Here is a 16,005-nt window from a genome sequence, read left to right as displayed (position 1 = left end):
AGTATAGAATTACTGTCCCCAAGAATTCCAAGTTAGTATCTTAAGGGATACGTTTTCTGAAGTCACAAGGATGTATGAGCAGTTTCCAGTAAAAATAATGAGTTGCGTGCCTAACTCCCTATACGCTTTCCTGCAAACGTCCGCAATTCTTCTGATTCATTTTGTGAACTGAATATATTCATTACTGTGTGCTTTTGCATACATGATGAAATGCAAGGATGAAGCAATAGAACGATAGCATTTTGCTTATCTGAATTTATATGAAGGCATTTGACTTGCCTGAAACCTGAATCATTTAATGAAAATGTAAATGGGGTTAATACTGTGTAGTATGTGGTTTTATATAATCCATTTGTCTTTCTGAGAGGGCTTGAATGACCTATTTATCTAGCTGCATGAAGAATACTGAGTATCAGACTAATTTTGCAACCCTTGCCCATGTGAGTAATTTTTACTCGCGAGTAGTCCTGCTGAAGTCAATCAGTAAGAGTTGGAGAATCAAATCATATGCATTCAGTTAAAGAGCAGTTACTGTCTCATGAAAAATGATTACAAGCGTTCTAGTTAGAAACAGTGCTTCCATATTTTCTGTTTTTATTTCCCATTTTTATTATATGGGACATTTGTGTGAAAGCGGGATTATTGAGTTTGAGTTCATCTGGTCTCATGGTTTATTCGTCATCTGAATCTGCATCCTTCTTGACACCTTAATCATTACAGCAACCAACTGCAAAGTCAGGGGATTATGCCTTTCAGGTGGAGAATAAGCAGGAGGAGGCAGTGAACTAGTAAACAGTCGGTTCTCCAGCGTAAGCAATGATGCAGCATTCCAGGTCTCAGGCTGTGCAGCATCTTGTTTTTCAGTATGCATGGGATAGATAAGCACATTGTGATTTTCTCATCCTCTGATTCAGATGGCAGAATTATTTATATTTTCTTGTGCTCAAGCTTGACTCGCCCCTCCATGTTCATCCCGCTCCCTTAGACCAATCTATTTGCAATCTGTTGAGTTTGAGCTTTGAATTGAGTTAGAGCTTGATAGCTGAACATCTTCAACTGCTGTTGAAATTTGTGGGAGCAGTGACAGTTGAAGGTACTTAGCACTTTACAGGGTCAAGCCCTTAAGGAATTAGGATGAAAACTCCTCCTTGGAAGCGCTGGTACTTTATGGTGCCTTTCCTTTGGTTGGTATGCCTGTTCCCAAACTTTTTAAAGGTTTAGTCGGTAGACTGTTGAATCTGCTTTACACCTCAGTTAAGGAAAACAAATTCTGCTGACTCAGACCACTATGAGTGGTTGACTGGCTCTCGTACCATAAATGGAGATAACTACAATAGAGTCTTCAAAGTATGTTGTCTGAGCTGACTTCTTAGCATGATACAAGCTCATGGAATCTGCTCTGTCACTAGTCTTTAGAATTCCTTATTATTTTATCAGTCAATTCCATGTTTAGGTCTTACTTCATTTTCATCTGACAGTTGGCCACTGAAGCCCTGATGTTTCTATTTTGAATGTTCTACTCCTAAAGCAATGTGGCTTTCACAATATGTTATTCCATCATTTTTGGCATGTGGTCATTGTCTTATTGTTACTAAATATGCTCATATACTGCACCCACCCTTTCCCCCAAAATCACCCTTCAAAGTTGTGGGCCTGTTTTACATGAGAAGCTGATTTCTGTGCCAGAACAGAGGTATGGGGGTGTTGGAATGGCTGCCAGGAGCTGGCTCCATGTTGGGTTCCTGGCAGCAAGCAGGAAGGGTGGAGACTGCAACCCAGGGTCACTCATTCTCTCCTTCTAAGTTCCACAGCTCAAGCTTTAATCCAGTCACAGTTTCTGCTGAATTAGCAGCAGTTTTTGGCACAGCAGCCAAAAATTGCTGCCAATTCAGCAGCAGCTGTGACTGGATTAAAGTTTGAGCTGTGGATTTTGCAAGAAGAGAGTAAGTGATGATGAAGAGTAGATTGTCCCTGTTCCATGTGGCCTCCATGTTCCTTGTGGTCATGACTGAAAATACATTTTTTCCTTCATTTTTGCCTTCAACAAGGTGTGTGCTATACTCTGGGGTATGTGGTATGCAAGAAAAGCTGGTAATTTCTAAACTACCCATACAAAGGCCCTACATCTCTCTTCCAGCTACACAAACAGGAAGTTAAATACCATATTTATGTGAATAGAAGATGGCCCTGATTATAAGATAGCCCCCCAATAATTAGATTCTGTATATGAAAAATTTATAAATTTGTTATAATGTTCCAGGTATAGAATCTAATTATTGGAGATTTGCCTTGAATTGGTCTCCCACTACAGCAAGAAAAATAAATTGGGGAAGGGGGGGGGGTCAAGTAGCCCTTTGCTTTGTGCCTCCTCCAATTTTTCCCCTGGCAGCCACTTCCCCCTCTCCTTACTGTGAGACCCTGCTTTTCCTAAGCAAATGGAAGTAAGGAGCAAATTTGAAAACAAGAACCTTGAAATTAAACATGGCTGTGACAATTTGTATATAGTACCCATGCACTTCATTTGTCCAGAATTGATGCATGTTTCCTTTTTTTTGTTTTGAAACTACTGTAAGTTTTAGTACAGGCACTCGATTAATACACTTTTGAGCAGCACTTTGGCACCTACTTATATAGTACAAACTATTAAATGGTGGACGAAATTACAGGATTCGTGACACACTAGTGGAGTAGTCCCAGTAGTTCATTGGGCTGGGCCTCCCCCTCAACCCAATTCAACAGCATTTCAAGCCACGGTGACCCCACAAGCTCATCACTGCTCAGTACGCATGTATACTCCAGATACTCTTCACAAAGGATCCATATACTAATTAACCCTTATTCATGACCAGAACTGGGTGATCTTGTTATAAGCTCTGGGATGCTCTAGAAGTTTATATGCAGATGAGTGTGGCAGGCTCTTGATTGCTGCACTGCTAATGTTGTGCCCTGCCCTTTTGGTTATGCCACACCAGGGTCTACTTTCCTGCCACGACTTTTCCAGGTAAAATCCCATACTACAAGATGTTGTTCTGTGGTCTCCCTAGGACCCTGGGCAACTCTACCAGCACTTCTTCTTTGTGGGTCCTCCTCCCCTACACCCCATCCCATTCCACTCAGGTGTTATAGGTCGGCCTTGATGGTGTCCTGCCATGATGATGGTGTCATTTGCTCTTGCATTAAGGCCTGGTCTTGTGGCCGCCTGCAGGGGTACAGCTGCGGCCTCTCAGACTAACAAAAATGGTAATGGAACAATACTTTTTAACCAAAACAGCTTGAATGATGTGGTGGCCAGGGCAATGATGACCGCTGTGGCCAGTGCTTCCTTTCAATGCTTGGGGCTTCTTGAGGTGAGGTGCAACCTGTTCCCACGTGGTCTCACATCGTGGGTGCCCCCACATCGTGGGTGCCCCCATGTTGAACCTGCTTCTTGGGCTGGCTACCACCTGGCCACATACTGGAGCATCCTATGGAGCATTTCTTCACACCTATGCAACACTCATGGCTCCGCCAACTCCCTGCTGGGAAGCTTTGGGTCCGCAGCCACTTGGTTGAGATGGGCAGGATTAGGGGGTTCCCGAGCAGGGTCTTTCCCTCTGTGGGTCCCAGTAGTGCTCACTGGGCTGCCCTCTCTCAGCCCCAGCTGACGTGTATGCTCCTGAGGGAGTAGCCACAGGTGTTGGTGAGTGGGGTTGAGTCTTGGCCCCTTCCCCCGTTGACTGCCACTCCCAAGCTACTGCCTGAATTGTTTTTTGGTGCTGTCTGGGCGATCTGGGTGTCCTCACTTTTTCCAGGGTGCTTTGCCCCAAGGAGAGCCTCAGGCTTGCTGCCAGCAGTTCCTGCATGCCTAGGTTCTCCCTGCACACTCCACCAGCAGGATAAGCAGGTGCTGTGTCTCTAGGCATGCTCCCCAGCAGGGACAAGCCGGCTTTTTCCGGCCATGGAAGAAGCATCTGGCTGCCAGTGCTCCCTTGTCTCTCCCTTGTGGTTTGGCTCCTGGGCTCCTTTTATGCCTGGAGCTTTCAGGCACTGGATCAACCAGCGGTGCTTCTTCCAGCCATGTAGTGCTGGTCACCTTGCCTGCAGACCAGCCACCAGAATGCTGGCCCTGCAGTGAGTGGGGCATGAACCTGTCACAATGAGGCACAGGACAGTTTGGCCCAGCTTCACTTTATGGAGGGTGTGGCCACACTAATCATACATCAGGCTGAGAGATGGGGCAACAGAGGGATTCTGGGTGAACTGTTGTGGCTTACTATGACTTGAAAAAGTCAGTGGTGAAGGGACTGCACTTAATGGGCACTGCCATATATCTTGTTCAGATGAGCTACACTAACCTATTCTTGTGGTGGGTTCCCATCAGCATGTTTGCCTAATGTGAGCTGTGTGTTGTAGTCATGTTCAGTGTTGGTTGCATTTAGTCAACTTCACAGCTGGTTTCTGTTGCTGAGCACATGTTGCTTTTAGTAGCAGTTTAATGATAGACCGTGTATTTAGTGAGATTTTGTTGTATGCATGATTATAAAATGAGGGGGCTTTTTTCTCCGTGCCATTTGGGGCGGGGAGAGACACCTCATCTTGTATTTAAGTAAATATGGTAATCAGGCTAGATTATGTTGAGTTTGTACAGGCTTCCCAGGGACGTAGGTCAGTCATCTTGATTTGTTTAATTTACAAAGTTGAACATGACGAAGTTCCAACTAAGTGGTAGTTTTTCATCCCTAGCCCAATAGAGGAACTTTGTTTCCTGGTAATTGGAGAAGACTATTGCCCTTGCTACCTACCCCTCGCTCCTCTCCATACACTACAAGTATAGACTACATACTTTTGGGGTATAAAGTTTTTACTGACATTAATCTGGGGTGACTGCAGTACTTATGAATGGAGAAGTCAAATATGAGTTGTGTAGGGCATCCCAAGTGAGCAGCAGGAAAGCTTAAGATCAAACACTTTTATGGGTTTTGTTTAAGCCACTTTTTGAAGAGAAATTATCAGAAGTTCTTTTTCTAACTTTGCTATTTTTGGTTATCTTTTAAAATCCTGCTTCCTTTAAATTGCAGTTGGTTTTGTATGGAATGAGGAAAAAATAAAATTAATTTTTAGAAGTTTTTGAGAAAGAATTATCTAAAATCATCAGGCTTGCTTATGAATCGTAATGCTTTTATCTTAATGCCTTTTATGTGAGGTACTCACCTTTGTTTTGGAACGATACAGGAATTTAGCATTGTCGCTGGTCCAGCATTGAAATTAGCAAATGTAATTTTAAATCTCTCCTTGGGAAAGAAGCAGATTTTATGTTTTGAAAATTGGTTATTTGAAAGCTGATTACGGGCTTGAAATGGTAGAAGTGTAAGTTGGATTAGTGGTCAGAGGCACAGAACAAGTGCAGTCTACTCCATGATTATTCCATGTTTTATTCCATTGTTGTCGAAGTGAAGGAATTTGTTCCAATGCTGTTGAGCAGAATGTCAGATAAATTACTATTAATGCTCATATCCAAGCCTCTTATTTTTCAGAAACGGAAAATCATCATAACATAAGCAACATGAATAACCAACATTCAATGAAAGAGCTAAACAAAGAGATTGATTCCATGGAGAATGAGGACATTGACTCCGCTATGACATATTCTGGTTCCCACAGTCTGCTTTCTCATAAACTAAGTGTAACAAGTACAGATACATTTGCTGACCATGAGGTCATGGATGACATAGAAGAATTGAGACAAAGAATTAGGGTTATGAAATCTGAGCTTGACAGGTACAAAATGTTCATATTTCACTTGCAGCCTACTACACAATTTTTGGCCAGTGATATTTTCAATATCATTTCGAATGATGCAGCATTGTCTACAGAAGGAGATGTTTTACAAATGCAAGATACAGAAGGGCAACAGTCTAATACATGTTCTACAGTACATCAGCAAGTGGATTATGAAATCCACATAGAAAACCTGAATTCCCGGTTGTCAGGGACACCTGAAGAACAGACAGCAGACAGACTTAAGCAACTACTATTAGAAAATGAGGCTGAACTTGAAAAAGAGCAAATTGCAAATATGCGTCTTCTTGATGAAGTATACCACCTCCAGACCAAACTTAGAGAATCGTCTCCATCCAAGTGAGTGATGCAGATGCTTTTTTCAGGCCCTCGTGAGTAAGTGGAAATAATCAGTATTTGAAGAGACCAGTGTGGGGATCACTTTCCTTTACACACTACCACATTATTGTAACAGCTAAATTTCATTGATATTAAGGCAATCCCTTATTAAAACTCACATTTTCCATTTAAGTACACGCTATTGTGACTGACATTCAAAAAGCTACTTCATTAATGCCCATATCAACCTCCTTGATGGTTTTATGACCACCCACACCTTTTTTCCTTGGAGGTCTATGACTTCTCCTGCTTGATGCAGTCTCTTGTTTGCAAACCAGTTTCTGTGTGGGATGGATTGACTCCCAAAATCACAGTCCCTGGAATTTTTCAGCACTTAGTTTAACTTTTGTGGAAGAGATGAGGATATTTCTGCATGATATCTGAAGTAGAATCTGACACATTTGTATGAAGAGTTGGTAACCAAATTCCTGCAAATCTTTTTGGCTTTGTGTGTCCCTAGTCATAGGGACTGGTAATATTATAATAAAGATCAAGTACTGTGCACAGTAGTGCCTTCTATTCAAAGATCTGAAAGCAATATTGAAATTGAAGAATGAAGCTTTAGAGCAGTAACTCAGAAGCTAATGACTCCTCCTTGTGAGGCTGAGGGTATCTTTTTTTACTTTTGGAAAAACTGAGGCTGAAAAAATTAAATGCTGTATTCACATATCACACAGATGTACTCTGGCATAGAATCTGGGCCTTCTAATATCTAATCCTCTGCTGTAGTGGCAAGATTAATCTTCCCCTGAGGGAATATGCGACAGTAGGAGATGGAATATAAATGTATTCAGACCTTTACGTTTCTCCATAATCCATGAGGAGAGATATTTGCTAGCCTCTGATGTAGCTGGTACTAGTAGATCTAATATTATGGGCACTTGGTATGTCCTTTAATGTTAGCTCAGAAAAATACTCTCCTGCTTCATAATCCATAAGAATTTGCATGCCTTGGAAATACACTTCCTACATATTACATAGGACATACATCGACCAAACTATGTAACCTGTGAAATGTAATGATATGGGCTGCTGTAAAGTTTTTATTGCCATGGGTTTGGGATGATGACTCTCAAGTGACAGACTCCCAGGTGAGTTATGCATCTCTTCTGAAACAAGTGGCAATAAAAATGCTATAGCAACCCATGCTGTCATAGATTTTATTTATACCCCATATTTTGTTCATTTTTTCCCTCTCCTTCCCTTTTTCAGTTCCTCTCCTTTGTCTCCCCACTGATGTTTATGCTCCTGTAGAAAGGGCCATATCAATGATACCGAGAGGTGCAATATAAAGTGGACATCTATATCCACATGTGCAGTATAAATGCAGTTGATCTGAGTTGAAATTTATATCCTGGTTTGTGAATACAAGAGTTTAGGCAGTAGGTTGGTTGTCATACTCGCATCTGTAGCAATAAGCATACGGCGAAAACTAGAATTTGTCATACTAACATTAAGTCGAGAAAGTCTAGTATCCTGCCTCTGGCAGATGACAATACACGGTGCTCCAGAGGAAGGTTAAGCCCCGTCTGGCCCTTAGTAATGTACCACAGACAACCACCGTAGAGAAGATACATGCGTTTTTTTTCTCTTTGTATGTTCTTTCCGATTTATTTCACTCTAGCTCTTTTAGCTGCCACCTCACTTGCATGTTTATCAGATGCTCAGAATCAGATTATTTCCAGGTATTCCCAGACAAACCAAATGAGTTTCAGTGCCAACCTGACTTAGAAATTAATTGTTAGGGATAATAACCTGTGCATTGTCTCCAGAATTGCAAAGCCTAATTTTAAGAAGATATTTGTCATTGTTGCTGATGGTACTTTGAGAGGACAACATAACATTTTAGCCAGGAAATGCAATTTTAATTCCTTTCATTTTTGTTTAAATGTTAGTTACGGTCAGAAAATTGTTTTTAAAGATAATTTTATTTTCTCAGCTATGATTCATTAGTTCAGTCCCAAGCTCGGGAACTCTCCTTTCAACGGCAGCAAATTAAAGAGATCCACAGCATTTCTGTCACTTACTATCAACATCTGACCAGCCTTATTAAAGCATTTGAAGAGCTGCTTCAAGCTAGTGATGTTGATTATTATGTCGCCGAGGGCTTCCGTGAACAGTTGAATCAAAGTGTGCAACTGTTTGAGAAGCTGGAAAAGAAGTTTCTCTATGGTAGGTAGTTATATTTTCATGTTTACTGTCTGCAGTGCATAAATGTTTTCTTAAAATCTGAAGAATTATGGGAAGGTTTTACTTTGGAAAACTATTTGCATGTGCTTTCCTTGTCCATCTTCATGTGACTCAGTGTTGCCTTTCTGAGTTCTTTCAATCACAAGAGTAGGCAGGCAGCTGTTGTCCCTGCCAAAGCATGATAAATTAAATTTTAATGCTCATAAAATGCCCTAATTTACCTTTTCAGGTAAGTGCACCAGACAACCACAACTGTTTAGACTAAAGCCACAAGAGTTACAGCTGAATTAATGATGGGTTTAGCAACATGTGGACCTCAAGACTTGTAGGACTCAACCCAGCTCCCAGCAGGACTTCAAATCATGCCTCCCTGCTGGGTCACCTCCACTCATGTCTTTGATGGGAATCGTTTCAGTGGCTTCAGTGAGAGTTGGATTGGGGCCAGGAAAGTTCAGTCATTTAAAAATTATTTAAAAATATAGATTTTGCTTAATACTCTTTTAAATACAAATTGTATTCTTTAATGCAGATTCCCACTTGCATTTCATGAGATGTGGAACTTTTCCATAGTAATGTAGGAAACTTCAGTTCCTGTTCGAGTGGCTAGTGCAAATAGATACCAATGATGGGCAATAATGGAATCACTTGCTATGGAGGGTTGGCTTTGTTAGTTTGGGGTTGTATGTTATGAAAGGTGATTTTCTAGGATGAAAGTTATTAAGCAGATAGTATGATTGTCGTGTCCTTGCTCAACAACAAATGTGAACTTCCTGGCATTGGGTGCATAGATACACACAGTTGTGTGCATGGTTGAAACCCCACCCAAACAGCTCATTTGGAAGGCTGAAGGTCTAAAGAAGAGACGGTCAGTTGGTTTTGAAGAGGGGTAAACCACATGAATGGAAGGGACAGCAATGATATTCAGAAGAAGAAACACTTGTAAAATTAGGTTTTCCTCTGAATGTAAGGAAGGAAAGAGTGGCCAGCTAGTGGCTTTTTTTGTTACGTTTACCTCTGGTTGAAATAAAAATGTCATGGTTCTTAAAAAAAGATGAGTTCTGAAATAAGAGGAACAGTAGTTTCACATGTAGGTTTCTTGAGAAGCTTACAATGGGGAAAGGAACCAGTGATCAGAAAGCACCAGACTTGTTTAAGGTGTAAACCCATGCAGAGGGGAGTTATCACACTCACTTAATCCTCTTCACTGAGCATATTGACTGTACTCTGAAGAATGAGAATTTATGCACCTAAAACTGTCAGTTCATTTGAGCGCTTTATCTTAGTTGCCAAAAGATCTCAGTCCGAACACACCCAGGGTGCATTGAGGCATGGGCTCAGAAACTGGTCTCAGAGCCTGTCTGAGAAGCAGGATGCAGAAGCTGTCACTTGGGTGTCATTTGTCCCTTACATTTGTAGATTATTTTAACCAGGAAGGGCTACTGTTGAGATTTGGGATTTTATTGTAGAATGATGCTTGGAGACACAAGCATGGCAGCAGCAGGGTGAAAGCCCGATTAACACATTTATACAACAGAGATTTAAAATGCAGTAATGATCCAAAACCAGTCACAGAAATTGACTTGTGATGCCCCAAAGAGGAGAATGCCATACTTCCTTTCACCCCTTGTTCTTGAAGAAAATTGCATGTCAAAGTGATGGCAAAGAGGACAAGGTTTGTTTTGGGAGTAAAATGCATCATGAAAGCCCTCTTCTCTCCTCACGGATAGTTGTTCCTGTTCTGTCTCTGACCCACTTGGCTGACAATGTTTTTGCAGGTGTCAGCTGCAAAGTTATCATCTTCAAGCAAATGCTTGAAATAGCCTTTAAAATGGGGACGCTGACCCCTCCATCTTCCTGTAATTGCCTCTAGAAGACACCTTTCTTGAGAAACATTCCAAGGGCAATCAGACAATGGTCCCTGTCCTACCTGTCTTCAAGGAAAGCAGCAGCATGTTGCTGTTTTGATTGCTCGTATAAAGGGGCCATATCTGAGAAAAAGGTATTACAGCTAGTGTGTCATAGCAGTATAACAAAAGATTGAGTATATTCAGTGATTTCAGTGGATATGGAGATTCCTTGCATTACAAATAAGAAGATTCAGTAGTGAATAAACATTAAAATGCCTTTAAAAAATCCCAAACCAACAGATGGTATCCTATATACTATGAAAAGTCACTGACAACCGAGACAATTCAATATATCTAACAAAATGGTGTTGCATTGAATCACATTAAAATAAAATGATGTCTGTAGGGTTGTAAAGAACATTTGGGTTACTAAGAATTGACTGTAAAGGAGTAGCATAAACAATCTTCTGTCTCTGCACTTCAGTTCTGACCTTCAGTGCATACCCCTGAAATTCCTGGGTCTCCTGAGCCAGGGCGGCTGCTTGTGTTTAACTGCATGGAATCTGTGCATTGGGCACAAGTGGGGTGAACAGGGTCAGACCCTCAAATTCTTATTCTTTATTATCCAAATTAGAGTCTGGATCTGCAGTACTGAAATATTACTGTCACTGAGCTATTTATGTGTAGATTATTCAAGACAAAATCCTGCATTTGCCTACTGTCGGTAGGGGAGCACGCTTGCCTTGCCATTCTTATTAGACTAAAGGTAGCCCAGAGACGAGAACGGTGGAGTTCTTGTCCGCACCTTTTTATTTGAAAGGTTAGTGGCATGCACTTTGTTTATTCTCTAGCTGTATCGTATACCAGGTGAGCCACAAAATAAGCCCTGCACCTTTCCCAAGTGTCATTCTGATCCCCTTCTTTTGTCTTATGTGCTGCTCTGCTTTCTGCTCTCTGCCTTGTGCTCCCTGTCTGATCTACTGCTCTGTTTTCTGTTCCTTGCCCTATCTGCTGCTATGTTCCTTGCTCCTTCCTGAATCTGCTGCTTGCCACACCCACAGGCTATCTGTGCCTCTTGTAACACATGTGCCAAGAGTTGGATACTCCTTCCATATACCATAGAAAACATTAAGGAATCTGGACCATGATGCAAAGACTGTGAAATCTAGTAGGCATTATAGCCAGTCACTCCTATCATTCTTCTGACCTGGTAGGATTAATATTCTGTTGCTATACAACTGTGGGATAAAATCCTATCTCATGCCATTGTACACATGTTACATCTTCAAGGCACCTGCACAGCATTTGGTATTAATACATCCAAAGTGGGCATCTTCTGAGTGAGCACCCTATAGGGTGGTGGTTTATTTCTGACTTAGGCTAGTACAGTTTCTGCTTTTCAATTTTCCATTCCATTTTCCATTCAATTTAACATATTTAACTAACTTAACACACAGGGAAATCTTAGATAAGCAGTATTTTTACAGAAATGTTTCAACAGGTATTTTTATTTTGCAGGAGAATTAATAGATATGGAAGTTACCAAACTTTGTGAACTAGGACAAAGGTAAGAGTAAAGCGGATTGAAGACCAGCATTAAAGATGTTGCTGTGTAATAAAGTGGTAAAAACACTGCATATTTTATAGTATAACTTGAACGCCAACACTCTTTATGATTGCTTTTGCTTATGTCACAAGTTCTGTTCATATCAATTATGCTATTAAAATATTCATAGAAAACAAACCCAGCCTTTTCTCCCCGCTTCTTAGCAAAGGTATAACAGTTGAGAAACTTTAAGTGAGGCCTCATGTTACTAAGACTATCAGTTTCATTAGTGACTATAAAACATTCACCAGCAGGCTAAGAGAGATTAGCATAAATATTTAAGTTGTATGCTCAGTATAGCAGATAGGAGAGGTATTTTTATAGCTGTCTTTCTCTTTCCCTTGACCTTGGGACAAAGCTAGGGACTGGTTCAGGATCACCTGCGTGCATTTCTTTCCAACTTTATTGTCAAGGCATCCTTTATGCTGGAGGTGATGGAGCAGGTGCTATAACGCAACACATTTTGGAGGTTTTTAAGGCCCGGCTAGACAAAGCCTGGGGTGGGAAGACATAGTTGGGGATGGTTCTGTTTGAGCAGGGGATTGGGCAAGATGACCTCCTGAGGTCCCTTGCAACCCTAATTTTCTATGATTCTTTGATTTTGGTTTTATGCCAGGGCAAGATTCTCATACTGGGGAAATCCTCAGTTGCCTATTAAGGCAACTTTAAGTCCCTGTGGCACAAAGAGAATTTATGATAGATTTCTTCTGGCAAGTGAATGCTAGGGATGAAATCCTGGCTGTATTGAAGTCCATTGGTGACTTCTGTGGAGTTTAGTAAGGTCAGGATTTAAATCTATATCAGTGGTTCTCAACCTTTTTAGACTCAAGGCACCCGTCGGAAAGGCCAGCTCGTAGCTTTGCAATTGTTTCTTGATTACAGGAAAGGTAACAAAGGAATTGTTTGGTTGCAAAGAACTCAGAAAGACCACACCAGGTCAGCATGTTTTTGACATGATGGATTCCTATTTGAAATCTCTGGGTTTTTCTTGTGGATCATGTGTAGGTGTTGGCATACCTCACAGTGGTACTTCATGGCACCCTTAAAAAGATTTCATGGCACCCTACGGTGACATGGTATCTTGGTTGAGAATCACTGCTTTAGATAATTATACTGTGGCATACCACCATATTTCACAAGTGTCCTTAAAAATCTGCTGTCCTACATGTATTCTATAAATTTTACACACTTTCGCTATTCATTGTGCTTCTCAAGTGGTAATAATCACTTAGAAATCATTAACAAATATTTTGCTTGACACACAAGGGATAATGAGAAGACTACCACAATGTACCAGTCACCTAAGGATGAGTCACCTGTACCATCTGCTTTTCATAGTTTTTCTGACTTTGAAATGTCAGAAAAGTCATCTCTTGGGTCACCTGAACTTAAACAAGACCTGATGGAAGGACAGCATGGCACTCTGGCACTTCTGCCAAATAAATTTCCCCCAGGTAATTTTTTTCCTCACTGAAGATTTAATAGATATTGAGGAAATTTTGATAAACAAGACACAAGGGAACTAATTAAGAAATAACGTGGGATATGTCTGCTTCAGCTTTCTAGTCTCTTGCATAATCATTGCAATTTCAGTAATCATGCGTACAAAAATGACATTGATGCAAGCTACCTCCTTCTCTGAAACAAAATTAACTATGATATTTTGTGCCTTTGTTGTTTTAGACTGTCATTTTTTACAGTACTCCAGACAGTCTTTAAACAGACAAGTTATGAGTGGAAACAGACAATTGTCAAGAGATTATTACATTAAAAAAGGCCGATTTTCTAATTTTATAAAAGCCAGTGTAGTGTTTCCTTGAGAATTGTAACTGTTGCATAATTAATAAGTGGTGTCATATTTGACCTGGATAGTTTCACTAAGCACAAGTAATGGTTGCAGGAGTTTGTTGTAGATAGAGCTGGAGGTTTAACAGCTGAAGTAGCACGCGGTGTTCAGGGAAAAAATTATTACAGAATAAACCTGCAGTGTATGACATGGACAAACTGACAAATAAGATAGTGACGGTTAGAACAGATAAGTCCCTGACTCATGCTGAAATGTACAGCAGATGGAAGAAAAATTGTAGACTGGCAAAGCACGAAGGAAAAGGTACTGTAATGAAACTAGGTTGAACAGACTTATTTATTAAGGCATGAAGTCTATTCTTATGCATTGTGTTAAGTCAAAGTCTTATTTTATACTTGAGTTACTCTAGTGAACATCCCGTTGTCATGAGGGGAATTGTATACAATTGGTGCACAGAGTCTAGCAGCGAAGTTATATCACAAAGCTTCAGATTCATTACCAAATATATAGAACAGTTTAACTAGAAAATTGTGTGATGTTATGCTGTTTTTAAATGGAAGAAAGTTAGAAGAGAATAAAACAGCCATATGATTATGCAAGAACATAGAATAATGAGTTCCACTGAAAGGAATGTTTCATTCTAAATCGCCATGTTAAATACTTGGTAAGATCCGTATAGCTTATTGAAAAGGCTGTTAGTGTATGCCAAGCACTTAGTCTAGATCATTGTGATTTGTTAGAGTTGCTAGCTCTTAACACCTGACATACATTACATATGGTACAGTACATAGAGCAAAGGAATGCAGTCGTTTACGCAAAATGAAAAGAGGCCTTTTGGTTTATTTAGAGTTATTAATGGAGCATCTGCAAGAAATTCGAACTCTGAGACAACGTTTAGAAGATTCCATTAAAACTAATGAGAGATTGAGGAAGCAGCTTGAACGACAAGTAACAGACATGGAACTAGATCAGGGTAAGACCTTATTTCATCATGAGTGAAATCTGCTTTCCTGTTTAAAGCCTGAGTGATTGAGCTCTGCAGGAGAAATATGTATGGCTAGAACAGTAAAACCACACCGCTAAGCTAGGGCTATGAGGTAGGTTTAGTGACAACACCACCAGGAACACTACTTTATCCTTTATTCCTGTGCTGCGTTAGTAGCTGTGGTTCTGCTACATTTCTTGTAAATTAGCACAAACATGGATCATGTGATTCCTCCTTTTACTTGCCCCCAATTGTCAGTGGTGCACAGGTGTCCCAAGTGTTTGAATCTCCACTTGTGCTCGCAAAGGTGGGTTTAAGCAGTCTGGAAGTCTTTGTGCTTTCTTTCTCTAGCATGGGTGAATTTTATCTATGGAATCAAAAAGGTATTTCTAGTTCTGTTCTCAGTAGCCTAGATATTATGGATTAGTCATCTGTGTTTTATTGTTGGCATAAGAAACTCTTTGATTTTAAGATATCATCTCTGAGTTCTCTGTGGTTGCCCTTGAGTGTCCTTGGATGTGATGAACAAATTTTGGCTTCCTAATTTCGGAGTTTCCTAGCCCCAGTATAATTAGGACAGAAGGGGTCCTGTCTAACTTGTGCTGCTGCCACTGATGGGGTAAGATCCCTCACACCAATTGAAGTTTGAGCATAGTGGAGCTAATTCACCTTCCCATTCGTGGGGGAGTGGTTGGCATGAGAGGTAAGAACATAACTGGGTCAGATCAATGCTCCATCTATCCCAATATGCTGTCTCTGACAGTGGCAGAAGTGGTTCCTTTAGAGGGAAAGCATATGAACAGGGTATATTTAAAAAGCTCCATCCCCTCTCATACCCTTCCTGGCATCTACTGTTGTTAATTTAGACATGGTGAGGATATATCCCTTACTTTTAAATTTAATAACTATTAATGGGTCCACCGTCCATAAGGGAGGTGTACTGCCTCTGCTAATGGTGTACCAGCAGAGATTCCCCATACCGAGGGGGCATTCCCTACTGGGAATCTGTAGTTGATTTAAAGCCAGAATATTTTTTATGGGGGTCCAAATGCGGAATGAAGAATCTGGGTTAGTATGTTCAGTTTGTCATTAGACTTGCTTGCTGTGAGAAGTTTGTTCATCACAATAACTTTAAGTAGCAGAACCTGATGGGAATGTCCACAACTAGCCCATTTTCATTCCAATTGCTAATGCCAAGTAGTGGATGGAAAATACTTAAAATATGTAGGTAAACCTGAAGTTAATGGGAGCTGTCGGTGCTAAGCACCTTTGAAAACCGGGCCTTGTGTATTTAAATTTGTTCACAAGGCATCAGTCAACCTTTTAAGTAGGCTTTTATAGGACCTTTTCAAAGTATATGATACAATGCATACTTTTCCACACTTTGCTTTTTCTCATTCGCCTTCCCACTCTT

The 16,005-nt window shown here is 40.6% G+C and overlaps 1 protein-coding gene across 1 annotated transcript in view; it reads left to right on the top strand.

Annotated features, from left to right (window-relative positions):
* Positions 1–16,005, top strand: part of CDK5RAP2 (CDK5 regulatory subunit associated protein 2) — a 109,296-nt gene that overhangs the window by 72,723 nt on the left and 20,568 nt on the right. The window contains exons 24-28 of the mRNA XM_006269450.4: positions 5,514–6,117; positions 8,096–8,328; positions 11,712–11,760; positions 13,066–13,253; positions 14,454–14,579. Coding sequence (XP_006269512.2) covers positions 5,514–6,117; positions 8,096–8,328; positions 11,712–11,760; positions 13,066–13,253; positions 14,454–14,579 — 1,200 coding nt within the window. The remainder of the gene's footprint in view (positions 1–5,513; positions 6,118–8,095; positions 8,329–11,711; positions 11,761–13,065; positions 13,254–14,453; positions 14,580–16,005) is intronic.

This window comes from Alligator mississippiensis, chromosome 12 (genome assembly GCF_030867095.1).
Source record: "Alligator mississippiensis isolate rAllMis1 chromosome 12, rAllMis1, whole genome shotgun sequence".
In the NCBI taxonomy this organism is placed as follows: domain Eukaryota; kingdom Metazoa; phylum Chordata; order Crocodylia; family Alligatoridae; genus Alligator; species Alligator mississippiensis.
Note: the sequence above shows the minus strand (reverse complement) of the source record. Positions and strands in the feature narration are given on the sequence as shown.